This window comes from Chamaea fasciata, unplaced genomic scaffold, assembly GCF_029207755.1.
Source record: "Chamaea fasciata isolate MVZ Bird 193981 ecotype frontalis unplaced genomic scaffold, bChaFas1.0.hap1 SCAF_7, whole genome shotgun sequence".
Taxonomy (NCBI): Eukaryota; Metazoa; Chordata; class Aves; order Passeriformes; family Sylviidae; genus Chamaea; species Chamaea fasciata.
The window spans coordinates 58586719-58603248 of NW_027094092.1; the positions used below are offsets into that span (position 1 = coordinate 58586719).

General features: G+C 47.3%; 1 protein-coding gene across 3 annotated transcripts in view; it reads left to right on the forward strand.

Moving 5' to 3' along the window:
* The first annotated feature begins 797 nt into the window (after positions 1-797).
* Positions 798-16530, forward strand: part of SLC35F4 (solute carrier family 35 member F4) — a 111274-nt gene continuing 95541 nt past the window's right edge. For all 3 annotated transcript variants that reach the window (XM_066189052.1, XM_066189053.1, XM_066189055.1), the window contains exon 1: positions 798-948. In XM_066189052.1, the coding sequence (XP_066045149.1) occupies positions 846-948 (103 nt within the window). In that variant the 5' untranslated portion in view covers positions 798-845. The remainder of the gene's footprint in view (positions 949-16530) is intronic.

Consider the following 16530-nt stretch of genomic DNA (forward strand, 5'->3'; position numbering starts at 1 on the left):
TATTGGGATGAAATTCCTCCCTGTGAGGGTGGAGAGGCCCTGGCACAGAGAAGCTGTGGCTGCCCCATCCCTGGAATTGTTCCAGGCCAGGTGGGACGGGGCTTGGAGCAAACTGGAATAGTGGAAGGTGTCCCTGGCCATGGCAGGGGGTGGAACTGGATGAGCTTCGAGGTCCTTCCCAACCCAAACCGTTCTATGACATTCACAGCACGGAGTGGTGAAACCTCGTCCCCTCAGAGTCCGAATGAAAGGACTCTCTCCTTCCTCTGACACCTGCGTGCAGCCCCCGGGGGGTGTCAGACCCGAGGGCCGGAACCCGCAGGAGCAGCTCAGGACACGCTCCCGTCCCTGCCCAAAGCGCGGCTCCCGGTGCCGGGCTAACCCCGCTCAGCCCCGCAGCCCACGGAGGGTTTGAGGCTGACGGGGTGACAGCGGCGCTCCTTCACACAGACACAGCGACCGAAACGAGGCGCAGGAGACCCCGGAGCGTGCCGGGGGCCAGGATCCGAACCCTCCGCCCCCTCATCTCGCCCCACCTGAGGCCCGGCGGAGCCGCTCGCTGCCTTCCCGGCCATCCCCGGAGGGCGGGGGCCGCGCTGCGGAGCCCGTCCTGCACCAGGCGGCGGAGGCAGAGCGAGCGCCCCGCCGGCACCGCGAGCTGCGGCGGCCGCGCTCCTCCTCCCCCTCCTCCTCCTCCTCCTCCTCCTCCTCCTCCTCCTCCTCCTGCTGCTGCTGCTCTCCTCCTCTCCTTCCTTCCCCCTCCTCCTGCTCCTGCTGCTGCTGCTCCTGCCCTCCCGGCTGCGCTCGCCGTCCCGCCCGGCCGCCCCGCGCGGCTCCTTCCCTCTATGGATGGGAAGGCAGCACCCAACGGCGTGGCCACCATCGAGGACAGGATCCTGCGCATCACCGGCTACTATGGATATTACCCGGGATACTCCAGCCAGAAAAGTAAGGCTCCCTTCCCGCCTCTCCCGGCCCTTGAGGGGGGTGTGTGTGTCGGCAGAGCCCTGAGGGGGTCCGTGCCGCCCCCCAAGTGTTGCCCCATCCCTCGGGGTGAGGGTGGCAGCGCCGGGCGCGGGGTGCCCGCTGTCCCCCGAGGGGACGCGGCGGCTCTGCGGCTGGAGACGGAGGTGGCGGCGCTTGGCCGCGGAACTTCGCGGCTCCGAGCCTCTCAGGGCTGGCGTTTTGGGGTTTATTTGTCATGTCCACCCTTCCCACCCCCATCCTCGCCGGGGGTTCTCTCTCCGCCTGCCCCGCGCCCGCCGCACCGGGAAAGTTTCGCTCCCGGTGGGTCCCCCCGGGCGGGCGCTCCAGCTCCTGAATTATTCATCTTCATCTCGAAAGTTGAGATTTTTCCAGAAAAATGGGGAGTTACCGACGATTGGGGGGTTCTGTCGTGCCGCTTTAACACCAGACACTTGTGGTTTAGGGGGTTGGCGTTGATTCGGGGTCTGTCCTTTTTTTGGTGTGAGTTATCGTTATTTATTTCCCTTCAACAAAGACGCAGAAAATAAAGCAGGTGATAGTTGCAGAAAGTCCCTTTTTCTTTTGCCTTTTTTTTTTCTTTTGAAGTTTTTAATTAGAAGCAGCGGGTTTCTAGCAGCTGGGAGAGCCTTAGTGGGTTTCTCTGGAATTCTGGCGGTCCCAGCACTCTGTTTGATGGGGAAAGTTTGGCTAATGAAAGAAATGATTCATTTTTACTACCAAGGAGATCGGGTTTATATTGTAATAGTAGTTGCTTTGCAGTTGCCAAAACTATGACATGCCATAGCTTAATGAGCAGAAGAGGAATTGAGGCAAAGTGAGGGGCAAAATAAAGGAAATGCAAGGAGCCCAGTTGGGTGAGGTGAGCACTAAGGAACAGACTTTCTTCTGCATAATCCCCTTGGAATATTCTGCTTTCCAGAACAGCCTGTGCGGTACTCTCCAGCTCCAATGCAATAATAAACCAAAACACAATTAATAAACTGCTAATATCAGAAAAACATATCTGTGGGTTTTTTGTGATGGAGGAAAACCATGCATTGAAGCCACTTAATAAATAGGAATTCCTCTGTGTAATAGTCAGCTGAAAAATCCAAGCCAAGCCCAGCGGTTTTATCTAGCTGTTATTTGTGGCACGCTAACAGCGTGACAGATGTTATGGGCATTTTATTTGGTGAGATCAGTTGGTTTTTCTGCAGTCAGAGGAGTTGGGAAAAAGCTATGAACAGTCTGGACGTGTGGCTATATGTCAGTCCAGGGACTAGTTAAGTCTGAGCCAGGTGGGACCTGTGTCCCAAATTCTGTTGTGGCTCCAGAGCATCTCTACAGTGTGATTTACCAGAGAAGGGTGAAGATTCCGGCTTAATAGTTTGTTGCAAGTTTGCTTTGGTGGCAGCATGCAGTTTTTCAGTCTGCGGCAACACTCCCACTCTGTATCAAGTTATAGATCTGAACCCAGTGTTGTCAATCCAAGTGCTCTGTGTGGTGCAGTGGGAATGCCAGGAGAGCACTGCCTGGATAGAGAAAAGCTCTCTAAACCAGGTTCTACAGATGCTACAAACTGCATCTGCTTAAAAATTAGAAAAAGCATGTCAGGGGAGGCCAAGGCTTTCAGAAGTGCTGACTCTTGGGATTTTACTGCAAGTCTCCTGGCCTTTTGTGCCTTTCTGGCTGGGTTCTGAGGCAAAACAAAATGATCGTAGCTCAGGTTTTGCTGTTTGAAGAAAATAAGCAAAATCTGTGGTTGTCACGTTTAAAGAGGAAAACTGCAAGTGTGTAAATCAGAGGTATTCCAATACTTAAATGCCTTTGGCTAAATGAATGACATGAATCCCTTCTAAGCTGTGAATACTTTTTAAAGCAGTCTCCTAAGTTATGGAACCATCATAATTTTTGGAGTGCTTGCAGTTGGCAGGTGACTCCTTCATCCTCATGGCTGTGTGGTTTGGGTTTATAAAGTACTTGAATGCTTCTGCAAAGATGTTTTGGTCTTACCCAAGGTAAAACCAGGCATCCTTCGGGCATCATGAACATACATCCCCTTGGCACTCAGCAGGAGTCACTCCTGGAGATGCTGGCTTGGAGTTCTTACTCTGTTCCTATGTCTTGGCCAAAGTATTGCCTTTGAGTGGTGCTGCTTTGAAGTTCTGTTGACTGACGGTTCTTGTCGTGGCCAATTGTTCACACAGCTGCAGCACTGTAAACATGCAAGGTGGGGAGTTTCTACCCCTAATTATTAATGGATTTTCTATCTCAGTTTATTTTGGTGAGGGCGCGATTTTTGTCACCACCCTCCAAACTCAGTTTCAGTTCAGGTGGACAGTGCTGGTGGCACGCAGTGGGCTCAGAATTCCAGGTCCGTTGTGTCCATACCCTCCCCAGTGCCAGAGGAGCCCTTTACCTGTCACATGCCCAAGCCTGTGGCACGTGCAGTCATCTGCTTGTGCTGTCACCTTGCTCCTGCCTGGCTCTGAGGATGCGCTGTTGTCCCCAGGATGGCTTTGTGCTCTCCGCTTCTGAGCAGAGGGCTGGCCAGGCACCAGCTGGGGGGACATGATTTGGGTGGTGACAGCCTGCTGATGGTCACCACCTTCCTTGAGGCTCCTCTTTGTCCCCAGCCTGCAGTGCTCAGCCAGGGGCAGAAAGATTCATTGGTGGAGGCTGAAGGCAGCAGTGGGTGTCTGCTGTTCTGCTCACACTTGAGGGTACCTGGAAGATGACAGGGAAGGCCCAAGGCTTTGTGAAATGTGCTGGTGGTTTGCATCCCTCCTTCACTGGATTGGCTTGTATTGCATGGTCTAGCAGGAGATTATGCCACGGTTTCTGTGTGGGAAGGCTGAAGACTGCTCACAAATAGCCATGAAATCTGATGTTAAAGCGCTATGGTGTACAAGAGCTGTTATCACAAAGAACTGCAGTATTTTCTGTTGACTTGTGCCTCATCGTCCATATTTGTGTGCATTAATCTACTTCAGACTTGGGGTGTGCTTGTGATGATTTTTTTATTAATTTTAAGTCAGGCACTTTTATCACTTTATTTATTCATTAAAAAGTTGCTAGAGAAGGAAAATGCCTGTTTTATTTCTCTGTAAATCATCTGAATGAGCAGAAAAGTGTATTTTGGTCTGGTATTTACATCCATTCCTATTGCAAAAATCCTATATCCTGCCTAATAAGAAAAAGATACAATTTTTTTCGCCCCCTCCACTTCATGCTGAGATGGGAAGAGCTCTTCCTGATCCCAGTTAACTTGTGCTTGGGATGTATGGCTTGATTCTTCACTTCTTACATTTCAAATGTGCAGACTATGTGTGAAGTATCTGGCTTTTGTGGGAAGGGAGGGGGCCTGTGTCTCTCTTCTAGCCAATTTCTTTGGAATTCGTAATTTCCAGGGAATGGTGTTGTTGTAGATCAGATGATCCATCCTCTGACCTGGGGCTGCACATGGTGCTCCCATGTAAGCTCCCCTCATCTCCACTCTTCCATGTGTGCAGTTTCATTTGGTCTGATGCAACTTTTTCATCTACACAAACAGTGGGAGACTCTGTTCCCTCTCCTGACCTTTGCAGTAACTTCTCATTCTCTGACTTTTCCGCTGGAAATACAATCACGTTTAGTGTCTACAGGGTCAAGAGTACCTATGAGGTTTGTTTTTCGTGGGTTTTGATTTTTGGTTTTTTTGTTTTTCTTTCCTTTTCCCCCTTTTTCTCTTTCCAACTGCCACCCCATCTGCCTTTCATCTCAGTGCTGAAACCTTTTTAACTTTCACACTACAAAGTTCCTCTCCTTCAAGTCTGTCCTCACACCTTTTCTGTGCCTTCCGCTGAAGTAAAACTGCTCCAGTCAAAGTTTCTCATCTCTGGTCTTCATCAGCTTCACCAGGTCAAGTTTCTGCCTCTGTTGTCTTTCTGATGGAGCCCTTCCCACTATCCACAGAGCCTTACGTCCTGCAGGATGCTCTCAGCATCTCGGATCTGCATTTCTGTGATGCTGTTTTCTCAGGCCTGGACGAGCACAGCACAACTTTACTGAAAATGCAGTGGTTCCTCACATGGGCCATCACCTTCTCCTTTTCATCGTGCTTGGAGAGCTTCTCTTAACTTGCACTGGTGGCTGGAGGGTTTGATTCCCACACCTGCAGGTTATGAACACCCATCTCGGTGAGGCCCTTGCTAGACTTTAAAACGAGTTCTTTGGACATTATCCCGTGCTGATTCAATCTCCCCTTTTCCTCTCCTTCAGGCCTGACCTGAAACCATGGAGTTGTGTAAGCTCCTGGAAGCAGAAGGTGCCGTCACGTGTCTGTGCAGCAGCAGGACTGTGACATTGGGCTCGCAGTGGGACACTGGGTGACCATGCCTCTGGTGGTGTGTGCCAGGGAGCTGAGGAGCCCTTACAGCAGCGTGTGACCTTAGCAGTGCTTGGGGAAACGCTGGACCTGCCCTTGCCATGAGCGGAGCGGCTGTCAGGAGCAAGCTGTTTTTTCCTACTCCCCTGCAGAGCAGCTCTAGCAAAGGTCTGTGGTTTAATTTGGCAAGTTCAGCCTCAAGTCAGCAATCTGAACTTAAGCACCTAGTTAAGTCTGAACTTGCTCTAAGCCACCGGGCTTTCAGAATGCATTCAGAGTTAAGTCCGTGCTTAATTGCTTTGCCTTAATAAGGCTGGGATTAAGGCATGCTGAGCCAGCATCGGTGGCTTGACGATTCAGCTCTTGCTTCCTGTGCGGAGGAAAAGGCTGTGGAGGGAGAAGCTGCCCCTGAAACACTGGAGAGAATTTTCTCCTGGTTATCACAGCAGCTGTGCCAGCAGCTCTGCTGCAGTACAAATCACATGGCAAACCCAGATCATCTCTGTGCTTGCTGAGCACCCTACCCTCCTGGTGGCTTGTCACTTCCAGCAAGAGGAGCAAAGTCTCCAGCTGCTCCTCCAGCGGTTCCCAGAGCCCTGGGTTTCTCCGTGCAGAGCAGGAACAATGGGAGGCTGGGAGAGGGGCACTCGTGGAAAGGTGCTTTGGAATTTGTGGTGGATGAGGCTGGTTTTGTCGAGCTGTGTTTGAGGAGTCTGGGAGGGAGGAAGCAGAGTCTGAATCTCTGTGTGAGTTGAAGTCTTGGGGCTGTGTTGGCTTGTACCACTTGTGGCAGCTGTCCCCTGTGCCACCTGGTAGCATTTGGGGTTGCAAGGACTCCAGATGCAACGTTGGCTTGGAATGAGCTTTATTTCAAAGCCTTCTCTTTCCCCACTGGAAGGGGGTTTTCCATTGGAGGGCTATGCCCAGGGAAGGGTGTGCTGCATTGAGGGCTGGATTGCAAATTGCCCATTTTACAATTTCCCTCACCCCAGCTCTGGGGCACAAGCGGATGTTGTGGCACAGCATGCAGTCCTGTTGTAGTTGATTTTTCTCACAGACCTGTCTCTCTGTTTGGGTGAAAAAAAAAGTATGGCTGTACGTCAGCACTGGTAGCAGGAACTTAGGAAGTAATTTCTTTCAGCAAAACAGATTTTATAAATACTCCTTTGCTGACTAATATTGGCAAGTCCAGGTTTGTTTTCTTCAGTGGAATAGGGCCAGGCTTTGTGTGGATTTCTGTTTGTGCTGGAAGGGGATGGCCTGGCAGCCTTGAACTGGTAGCTGGAATATGGGACCATCCCATCACCTGGGGACATCAATTCTTGTGGAAGTTGAGGAGTCTCATCAGCTGGGAGGAGAGGAAACTGCTTCAGTCCTTGGCTTTCCCTCAGGGGCTGATTCATCCCCTTGGGGTGAAATCCCTGAGGAGCTCAGCTGTGGAACTGTGGTACTGGGCATGGATACAGTTCTGGACATCTGTGGGCAAGAAGGATGGATCCAAATTGGGAAGGACACCGTGGTGAGCAGGGCGGTGAAGAACATACCCTTGCAAGAAGGGGCTGATAGAGCTGGACCTTCCTAGCAGGGCTGCTGCTCCAAACACATTGTGGGAGGATGAACAAGGAAATAAATGTAGGAAAGAAGAGTTATTTAAACTGAAATCGCATGTTGGCACACAGGCAAATGGGTAGGAACAGGCCATGAATAAATTAAGGCTGGAAATTAGCAGGAGGCTGAGAGTAATGGCCAAAAATCTTGCGCGGTCTTATGTATTTGAATAAGAATTATTTCCCAAGCCTTAAAGATGCCTCATAAAGACGTCTGCCAAGACTTGGAGAAAAATTACCCCTATTTGGCAGGGAGAATTGAGACAGTAAGATGGGGGGAGCGATGCTAATTTGCCAGAGGTTGTTCAGAACAAGCCATAAGTTTGATGGAGGGATTTCTGCCTCCACTGGTGACTGCACAGCAAGTCTGGTGCTGTAGCTGGTCTGGTGCTAAAGGTGGAGGAGGCGCTCTCTGTAGCTTGGTAGCTTTCTACATGTGCTCTCTGCCTGCTTTTGGGTTCCTCTGCCCTTCTGTGCTCATTCTCAGGTCACCAGTGGTGATCCAAGGGCTCAGTGTTGGGCCCACTCTTGTTGAATAATTTCATTGATGATCTGGTTGAGGGATCGAGTGTCCCTTCAGTAAGTTCATGGATGACACCAAGTTGTGTAGGAGAATGGATCTGCTGTAGGGCTCTGCAGAGGGGTCTGGACAGGCTGGATTGATGGGCTGAGGACAACTGTATGAGTTTCAGGAACACCAGTTGCCAGGTCATGCACTTCGGCCACAATAACCCCATGCAGAGCTACAGGCTGGGGCAGAGTGTTTGGAAAGCTGGAAAAGGAGCTGGGGGTGCTGGTCAGCAGTGGCTGGACATGAATCCAGGTGTGCCCAGCTGGATGAGAGGCCAATGGCACCTGGCCTGGGTCAGCAGTAGTGTGTCCAGCAGGACCAGGACAGTGATTGTCCCTCTGTGCTGGACACTGGTGAGGCCACACCTCGAGTGCTGTGTCCTGTTCTGGGCCTCTCATGACAGGAAGGACTTTGAGGGGCTGTTGCAGGTCCAGAGAAGGGAACAGAGCTGGGGAAGGGTGTAAAGAGTAAGTTATATAAAGAGTGGCTGAGAAAGGGACTTGGCCTGGAGGAAAGAAGGTTCAGGGGAAACTTCTCATTCTCACAACTCCCTGACAGGAGGGTGCAGCTGAGGAGGGGTCAGACTCTGCTTCCAGGGGACGAGGGATAGGAGGAGAGGAAATGGCCTGAAGCTGTGCCAGGGAACGTTCAGGTTGGACATCAGGAAGGATTTCTTCATGCAAAGGGTTGTTAAACAGTGGGATGGGCTGCCCGTGGAGGTGAAGTTGTGTGTTCAGGAAACAACTGGATGTGGCACTCAGTGCTCTGGTCTGGTTGACAGGGTGGTGATTGGTCACAGGCTGGACTTGATCTCAGATGTCTTTTCCAGCCTCAATGATTCTGTGATTGTCACAGAAAGTCTTCTTGGCTCCCTGGCCCTCTGGGTGTTGGCTGGGATGGTGGCACAGCTCCTGCCTCACCTCACCTGCACCTGGCTCACCTGAGGTGGCTTTAACCTTGCCCAACATGACATCATCATGGCTGCATGGAACTGCTCTTCCTTCTCTTCTTGTTTTGCCTAAAACAGCGGCGCACAGCCCATGGGGACATGACCTGGACATGCCATGAGCTCCTCTGCAGTGCACGGAAGGGATTCCCCTCATTTTGACTGTCCTTCCAGCACTGTCTCCTTGACATTGCCTTCTCCATCTACTCAGGCAGGCCAGCAGCATATTTGGTCCTGGCAGAATGTGGTAAAATGACATTGCAAAGTGACAGATGGTTCTGGCAGACTTTTATCCCTCCAGTGCTTGCATTCCTGTTTTTTTAATAGTGGTTTTAAAGGTTTGCAATTATTTCTTCTGCACATTTGGAAATTGATGGGCTTTTGCTCAATTGGCTGCATGGGAATTCACCCATGAAAGTGAACTTACTGTTTGTGGAAGGATTGGTGGCAGGAATTTTTTCACATAACCTTGCTGCTGAATGATCACAGCGATGAATAATGAAAATGCCTGCAAAAAAAAAAAAAAAAAAAAAGTCAGTGTCTCTTTGTGGCAAATGTGAGAATAGGGTGGGGGCAGCAAGATGCAAAGTGCTTAACTGAGTGGTTAAATTATTTACCAAGAGGACCAGCTCTACTTAGTGAGACTGAAAATTGTTTTTTCTTGCGGTGAGGTGAAGTGAGACTCTCTGGTGGCCAAAGGTTTGGGCCGGCCCTCTGCAGAGTGGCAGATTTCACTGCAGGGAGGTAGAAGCTGCAAGGTTTTGCTGAGCTAATGCCCAGGGTATGGCTTTCACAGAGCTGTAAGTGAGAGCAGCCCCTCCAGTGCCAGCAGTGAATTAATTCCAAGGTGTGCAGGATGTGCTCACGTGGCAGGCTTTTGGTGTGTCTGCCACAAAAAGACCGCCCTGTTAGTCCTTTAAAAACGTATTGATTCTTCCTAGACCTCCCTTGCAAATACTTTTGGTAAAATGGACTTGCCCTCTCCTGCATTCAGCTGGGCTGGATCAGGGGTAACAGAGTCAGAGAGTGAGAAAGGTGCCTCTGCTCTTCCTTTTTGTGGAGGAAGAAGATGATTTGCTCCTGTTCTGGGGCAAAGGAGGTTTTGGGTCCAGGGTGAAATATGATGTTTCCTGCTGATTCTGGAAATCTGAATTCTGTTCCTTGTGTCAAAGCTGTCCAGTCTGTTTTGTCTGATGCAAGAAGAGCTCCCATGCCTGTTTTGATTCTCATTTAAGTTTCCAACTATATTTTGTGGGGAGAGGAAGGGAGAGGCAAACACCAGCATGGCAGCTCATGAGTCAGTAAAACTCCACTAAAACAAGTCTCCCAGATCCACTTTTAGACCAGTTTTAGTCCTGGCAGTGAACTCTCCATCCAGAGTGAGAAAGACATTGTAGCTTGAGGCCAACCTGGTGACTCCTCCAGTTTTATTCCTTTTTGCTGCTTATGGCACAGAACTGCTTGGGCAATTTCCTGCTGAAACAATATCCAGCACAACTCCCCCTCTTCCCATGTAGGCTGAGTCTTCTGGGGGCTTCTAGAGCTCACACACCTCTATTATTAATAATAGAGTTGGTGACTTCATGAAAAAAAAAAAAACTTTCCTGCTGGGGCCTGATTTTTCCTAGGATTCCTGGGAACACAACTCTTCAGGCCCTTTCCAGCGAATGGGCATCATACACCTGAATGTTCTGAGGACAGCACTGGAATCATCTGTGCCTGTGTAAGATGAGCATGAAACAAGGCTGGAACACATGTTCTCTGTCGGGGAGAGAAAATTAGTCCTCATGGTGTGATTTATATTCTGCATCTTGAAGTGAGATGGCAGAGTTGTTATAAAGCAGTCGACAAGTGCAGTCATTGCAACCTTTCTCATTTGCATATCTGAGTCCTGGAACTTTAAAATCCTTTCTTAGACAAAGCTTGGCATGTGGAGTGTGCAGCCCTGGAATTGTGTGGGTGCAGATTGGGGTTTTTCTCTGCAGTGCCAGAAATAACCTGTTGTGTGATACGTTACAGGGGCTAAGATTTGTAGCAGCTTGTGTGCAAGTGGGATGCTTCAAAATGCTTCACCAGAGGAAATTCTTCAGTGCTGACAGCATGGATAGCAGGAAGGTGAACTTTCCGTGGTGTTTCTGCACCATGGTTTGGACTTCTACCTAAGGAGGGTTGGTTTTATGTGTGAGAAAGCTTTTGTTCAATGCTTAGGACTTAGTGGGGCTGCTCACACAAAGACCAGGTGGAAAATGATTGAACTTAGCATTTACCAGGGTCATATTTGATGAAATTTCCCAATTTCCTATCAATTTTTCCTTCTTTCCGGGGTGGGATGGAATGGGGAAAAAAAAAAAAAAAAGGAAAGAAAAGAAAGAAGTGAGGAATTAGACAAAAAGAAAACGAAATATTTCAAGAACATTTCTGCTGAGGAAAAAGAATCGAGGTCTGAAATGTAACTAAAGAAGTGCCACGTTTCACATGCACTGGAAAAACAAGCCTTGGAGGAAGGAACAAAAGGCATTTTTCAGCTGAAAGACTGAGCTGAGCTGCCCTTGGTGTGCCAAGCCATATGTGTCCTGTGGAGGTGATTCATCCCTACAAGCCCTGCCTTCTGTCCCTCTTCTTGGGGGGCCCTGTGGCAGCAGGCACGGGTTTGTGTGTGCCTGTGCTCCACAAAGCAGGGAGCACTGGGCTGATCTCAGTGTGCAGGAGACTGCACAGCTGTCCTCTGACCTCCTCATGGAGCTCTGTGTCCAGGAATATTCATTCCTGTGTTCATCTGCTCTGGGATGCAGCCTTGGCTTTTGTTCAAAGAGTCAGGAGTTGTCCTTCCACCCGTAAATGATCTGCAGCAGGGGAAAGTGGTGAGAAGGCTGCTTAACTGGGTTTTCCAAGGCATCCTGTTTGTTCCAGTGCTGGAAAGGAGGTTAATTAGATCAAATTAGGGCAGCTCTATTTCTGGCTGGGGTCTGTGCTGTGTTTTTGTGCAATTCTGCTTTGAAGTGAATTCAGAGCGGCTGTTTTGCGCATCCTGGTGGAGACGGGCGACCCTGGCTGTGGATTTAGAGAAGGCAGCCAGAAGAAAAGGTGTTTGCATTTGGGCAGAATCAAGAGAACTTCCTTAAACTTAGATATTCACTCTGTGTGCAGGTACAGCAGTGATTCCTCTGAGAGCCAGAGACTCTTGGGCAGACCTGGAGATACCACTGGACAGTGAGTGTAAAGCTGCATTGCTCTCAGATTTTGTGTGCCTGACTTTTAGAGGCACTGCCTCCAAAATGTGCGCCTTAATTATTATTGGTACAAAATATTGATGCAGTTTAGTGAGGTTCTGTAGCACTTTGTGGAGATAAGAGATTCATTAGAGTTTATTGCTTTAGGAAGGCAAAAAAAAAAAAAGTGGGTGGAGAACTCCCAGATTTGCCCTGTGTAGGGGAATGGAGGGTAGAAGAAACCTGTCACTGTTGTTTTGCACGTTATTAACAGATGATGGCTTTGGTCTCTATTTTAGCTGGAATCTCAAATTTGCTGTAGGAACAGTAACTCAGTTGGCTGGGTTCAGATTTACTTTAGTTCCAAGGCTGCTCCCAGACATGGGATGTTCACAGCTGAGGGTGTTTTTGGTTTAGTTGCAGACAAAACTTAAGCCCTTTTAAACATGATTTTCTGACAAACACGGCTTTGGAGAACAGCGTCAAGGTTCTGAAAATTTTCAGTGCCTTTTTTTTCCCTCTCCATGGTGAAGCAGTGGGATACCTGGAAAAATGATCACCTTAAGGCGGGAGAATCCTCTGGTGCTTTAATGACTGTTGCTCTTCACGTCCTCCCTGTGGATGATGGATGGTGTGGGGCTGCCTAAAGCAAGTAATCTCATTCTGCTCATGATCCCCAAGTTTTTCTGTTTCCCTACTTGGTACTCTGGGCAGAAACTGCAGTTTAGAGCAGCCTGAGTTGCTAAATATCCTCCTTGCACATAAAGACAAGATTCATAGGACTTCATTTGAGGGTTACAGCCATCTTCTGTCACGTTCAGGTGTCTCTGAAAGCCAGCTGGAATTGTACAGTGCAGTTTGAACTGACTGTGTAGACACTGGATCTTCCGCTGTATTTATGCTTTCCCTGTGTATTTTGGTGACTTAAGCCACTCTCCATGGTCCTGACTTTCCTTTTCATCCTATCAGCCTCCTTTTCTCCCTGCCTGTGGTGTTAGGCTGGTCTGGTTGAAGGGATAATCTGAAAGGAAATGTATGTGGTGCCTTTGATGTGCAGGGCCTTTTTTTTTTTTTCTTTATCGGTTATGAACAAAAATTGTATTCCCAAACTGAAGAATACATGATTGCTGTTCCCAGCCTTCCTCTGAGAACAGGCTTTGACATCATTCATACTCTATAATTCATGGTATTTTTGTAGCAGTCTGTTAAGGTCTGCAAGAGAGTGAAAGGGATGATTTAGAAAGGCAAGAATCATCCTGTGCCTTCTGGTAGGTCTGTGACCGAGCAGGTTCCTGCTCTTTGGAGTTGTTACTTGGTCTCTTTTATCATGGAATAATTTTTCTTTCTCTTTGGAGTTGCTACTGGGTCTCTCTTTTATCACAGAATCGTTTTTTAAAGGGTGATGTTGTTTTCCTTAATGTAAGCACTTGCTCCTTGTCAAACACATCCTCGTATGCCCCGTTAGGACTTTGCGCCTCATTCCGAGGTGTTTTAAAAGCAGATTACAGAACGTCTTGTAACTCGTCAGCTGTTGGTTTTTTTAACCTGGTTTCTTGAGGAAACAAGGCTTATGTGAACATCATTTCCCTCCCCGTGTAGCTTTTGAATCTGTTGGCCAAATCCAAGTAAAATTACCAGGAATGAGAGAGCACTAAAGGTGTCAAGCCCTGATGGACTTTATAAAAACACAGCCAGAAATAGGGGGCTTTTGGTTCTCCAGCATTGGAAAAGCTGCAGGATTACCTCATTCCTGGAGGTGAGATGTACTGCATACAATTTTTGGGGATATAAAGACACATGTAGTTGACATCTAGCTTCAGGGAGTGACCAACAGGAGATGTGCAGGGAAGAGAATAATGGAGGTTCCTGGTGCATTTCTATCCACCACTGATCTGTGCTTTGGGAAGTTCTTGGTGTTTGTCTCTTGTAGTAATTTTTAATGGCTATTTCTTCCATGAGTTTGTAGGGATGTGACTTTGTCCATTTTGCTGTTGTGGGACTTCTTTTCTCTGTGGCTGCTAGCTCTCTGGGTGTGGCTGTTCTGCTGAGGAATGAGGGCAACTCCCATAAAATCTTGGAAGCAGGTCCTCCCCACCCCCGGGTTTTGTGGAGAGAGGGGAGGAGAAAGAGAACAAAACGTTGGCCTGTTAACTGTGAATAAACATCCTGTGGAGCTAACACATGTTTTATTTCATAATTCCTTTCAGCACAGAGATAAGATACTATCCTGGGAGGAAAGAAATTGGCTTTGGACTGTTTAGCTGCTTCCTCAGGCTGTAGTGGGATGCCAGGAGCCTCACAGGGTACACCTGCCTTTGTTTGGGACTTCGAGATGATGCAGTGAAAAAACATAAAACGATGCCACAGGACAGTTTCAGGTTTTGGTCTGAAATTCAATGAATAAAAGATTACTTTGCAGAACCACAGCTATTGGTAAAGATCTGTAGAGCAATGCAGGCGATGGTTGTGAACACTCTGCAGTTTTAAAAAATGGAGAGAATGGAGTTGTTTTATTATGGCTACAGAAAATGTTATCAAATATTCATGATGATCATCTCCTCTTATTTGAAATAATAAATCCAAGGTTAATTTTGTACTTGTAGAAAACTGGTGCCTGACTGTTGGCCCCTTATTTCTTCACTGGTGTAATGTAATGATAATATTTAATATTTTTATGTACTTTGCAAGGATGTTATTAGGCTCACAAGTATGTCATGGTGCCCAGAGAAGGAAAAGTAAGCTTCTCCCTCTTTCTCCTGCAGGTTAGGGAGAGGTTTCTGCAGACATTTCAGAGCCCAGGGAGAGAAACCATTGTGCTCAAGAGGGCTCATATAAGGCATAAAAGTTTGTCTGTTGATGAATTTAATGTTCAGTGTAACTATGAGGTTTAAAACAGGCAATAAAGAAATGATACCAGTTCTGTTTATTTTAAAGGCTAAGTCCTTAAAAATTGTTTTTATCACCCATACCATCCGTCGTCTTGCCAGTTGTAACATTTGTGACCTGTGTCGCAAATTAGAATTTGACATTGCGGTGACTGCACTGAGCAAGAAAATATGCCCCAGGGGTTTATAAATAGGGTTTAAAGCACCCATCCCGTGATTGCATTTTATTATTCTGCTGTCTGTGTTTTTGTTGTTTATTTATTTTCCCCCCAAATGAATGCAAGTTTTCAATATCACCATGTGGCGACAACACGAAGACTTTTTAGTCACTGCTGCTGCACAAAGTATTGTAAAGTCTGACATCCCTTTGAAGAACTGTTCTTAGCCACTGCTGCTATTTTTATTTTTGAGTTGTTCTCTGTGGAATATTTTTTATTTTGTCCCCTTGTGCCCTGAATTTTCGAAACATTTTCAGATAAATCGAGGTCTTTCCCTTTCCTGTGTTTTCCCCACTCTTATTAACTTCTACTGGACTGTGCCTTCGAAAATCTAGTTGAAAGTCTTTTTCCCTTGAACTCCAAGGAGTCTTTAGAGAAACATCTGCCAGAAGCACTGACCTACAAAATCTATTAGGCTCTTCCCACTGGTGTGAAACTCATTTATATAATGCTGCTGGATGGGACGGCTCTGCTCTGGAGATGAAATACAAAATTCAGTTTTGCTTTCATAAGCATCGGTGCAAAGAAGTGGCTGATACTGAGATGATGTTGAAGTGTTAAAGGTTGGATGTTAATTGTGATCATATGTAACTTACTAGTTGTAATTTGTCAGAGGAGGGTGTCAAAAACAGGGGAATTAATTGTTCAAGAGAGAAATATTTCTTCTCTCCATTTCTGAGCAAAGCAATAATTTAATGTAAAATTAGGTTGATGAATCTTATTATAAACACAGAAAAGTAAACCGGTGATGGGGAGCGTATAATTTAATGACTGTAGATTTTCATAAATTATTTGATGATCTTTTGAGTTTAATGGTTACAGATAAAACTGGCAACTTATTCACACTATATATTTTTTATAAATATTCTGATAATGGGAAGTACCAGAAAAGGTATCAGAAGTTTATCCCTTTGCCCTCTGAAAGCTCTTCCAGGGCTGGAGATGGGAAGGCATCTGCTCCATCAGAACATAAAAGTGGAAGGAACAGGGGAAGTAAAATGTCACATGGATTTTACTTGTGGATCACAGGAAAAGGGGAACCAGCCCATGATTTTGCACTTGCCTGGCGTGGACTTGTGAGATGAGAGGAGAAAGTTCTGAAATTTTCCTCTTCGATTTTGGGTATTTTGGCCGTGGTGACATTTCACTCAAACTGTATCCCCACTGGATGGGTGAAGTTAAAGCACAGCAGAGCCCATAATCTTCACTACACAAGGAGTAGTAAGTATATGGAGTGGCTAGTACTATATCCAGCAGCTTGGGGATATGTGAGCAAGGAGCTGCTCAGAGCTGGAATAATTTGGAATGCAGCCTTTGGTTCAAATCTGGACCAAGTCTGACCTTTGCCTCAAAGCTGGTGAAAGGATGCCTTAATCGTACTGCCCCAGCACCTATTTTTAAAGCTATGTGTGCCCCCCATTTGATTTTGGAGGAAAGTTTTCTAATTCCCTTTGGCTTCTTGGACAGTCATCATCTTTATCTTTTTGAAGAGACATCAGAAAGTTTTGAATCCCTTCAGTGCCATACCCCATCTTCAGAGCCTCGGAATTTCTGAAGTGGGCTGGGGGATGTGTCCCAGACACATTAATGAAGCTCTCCATCATGAAGTATCAGGAGGAGCTAACAGAATATTTATGCCTGCTTGTTCCCTGACCTTCCATAATTGCCTCTGATTATTCTATTACAGCAGAACATTTTAAAGTAATTGTAGAGATTGGATACAAGTGTGAAGCCACAAGGGTTGTCCTGAAACTTGGCAAAA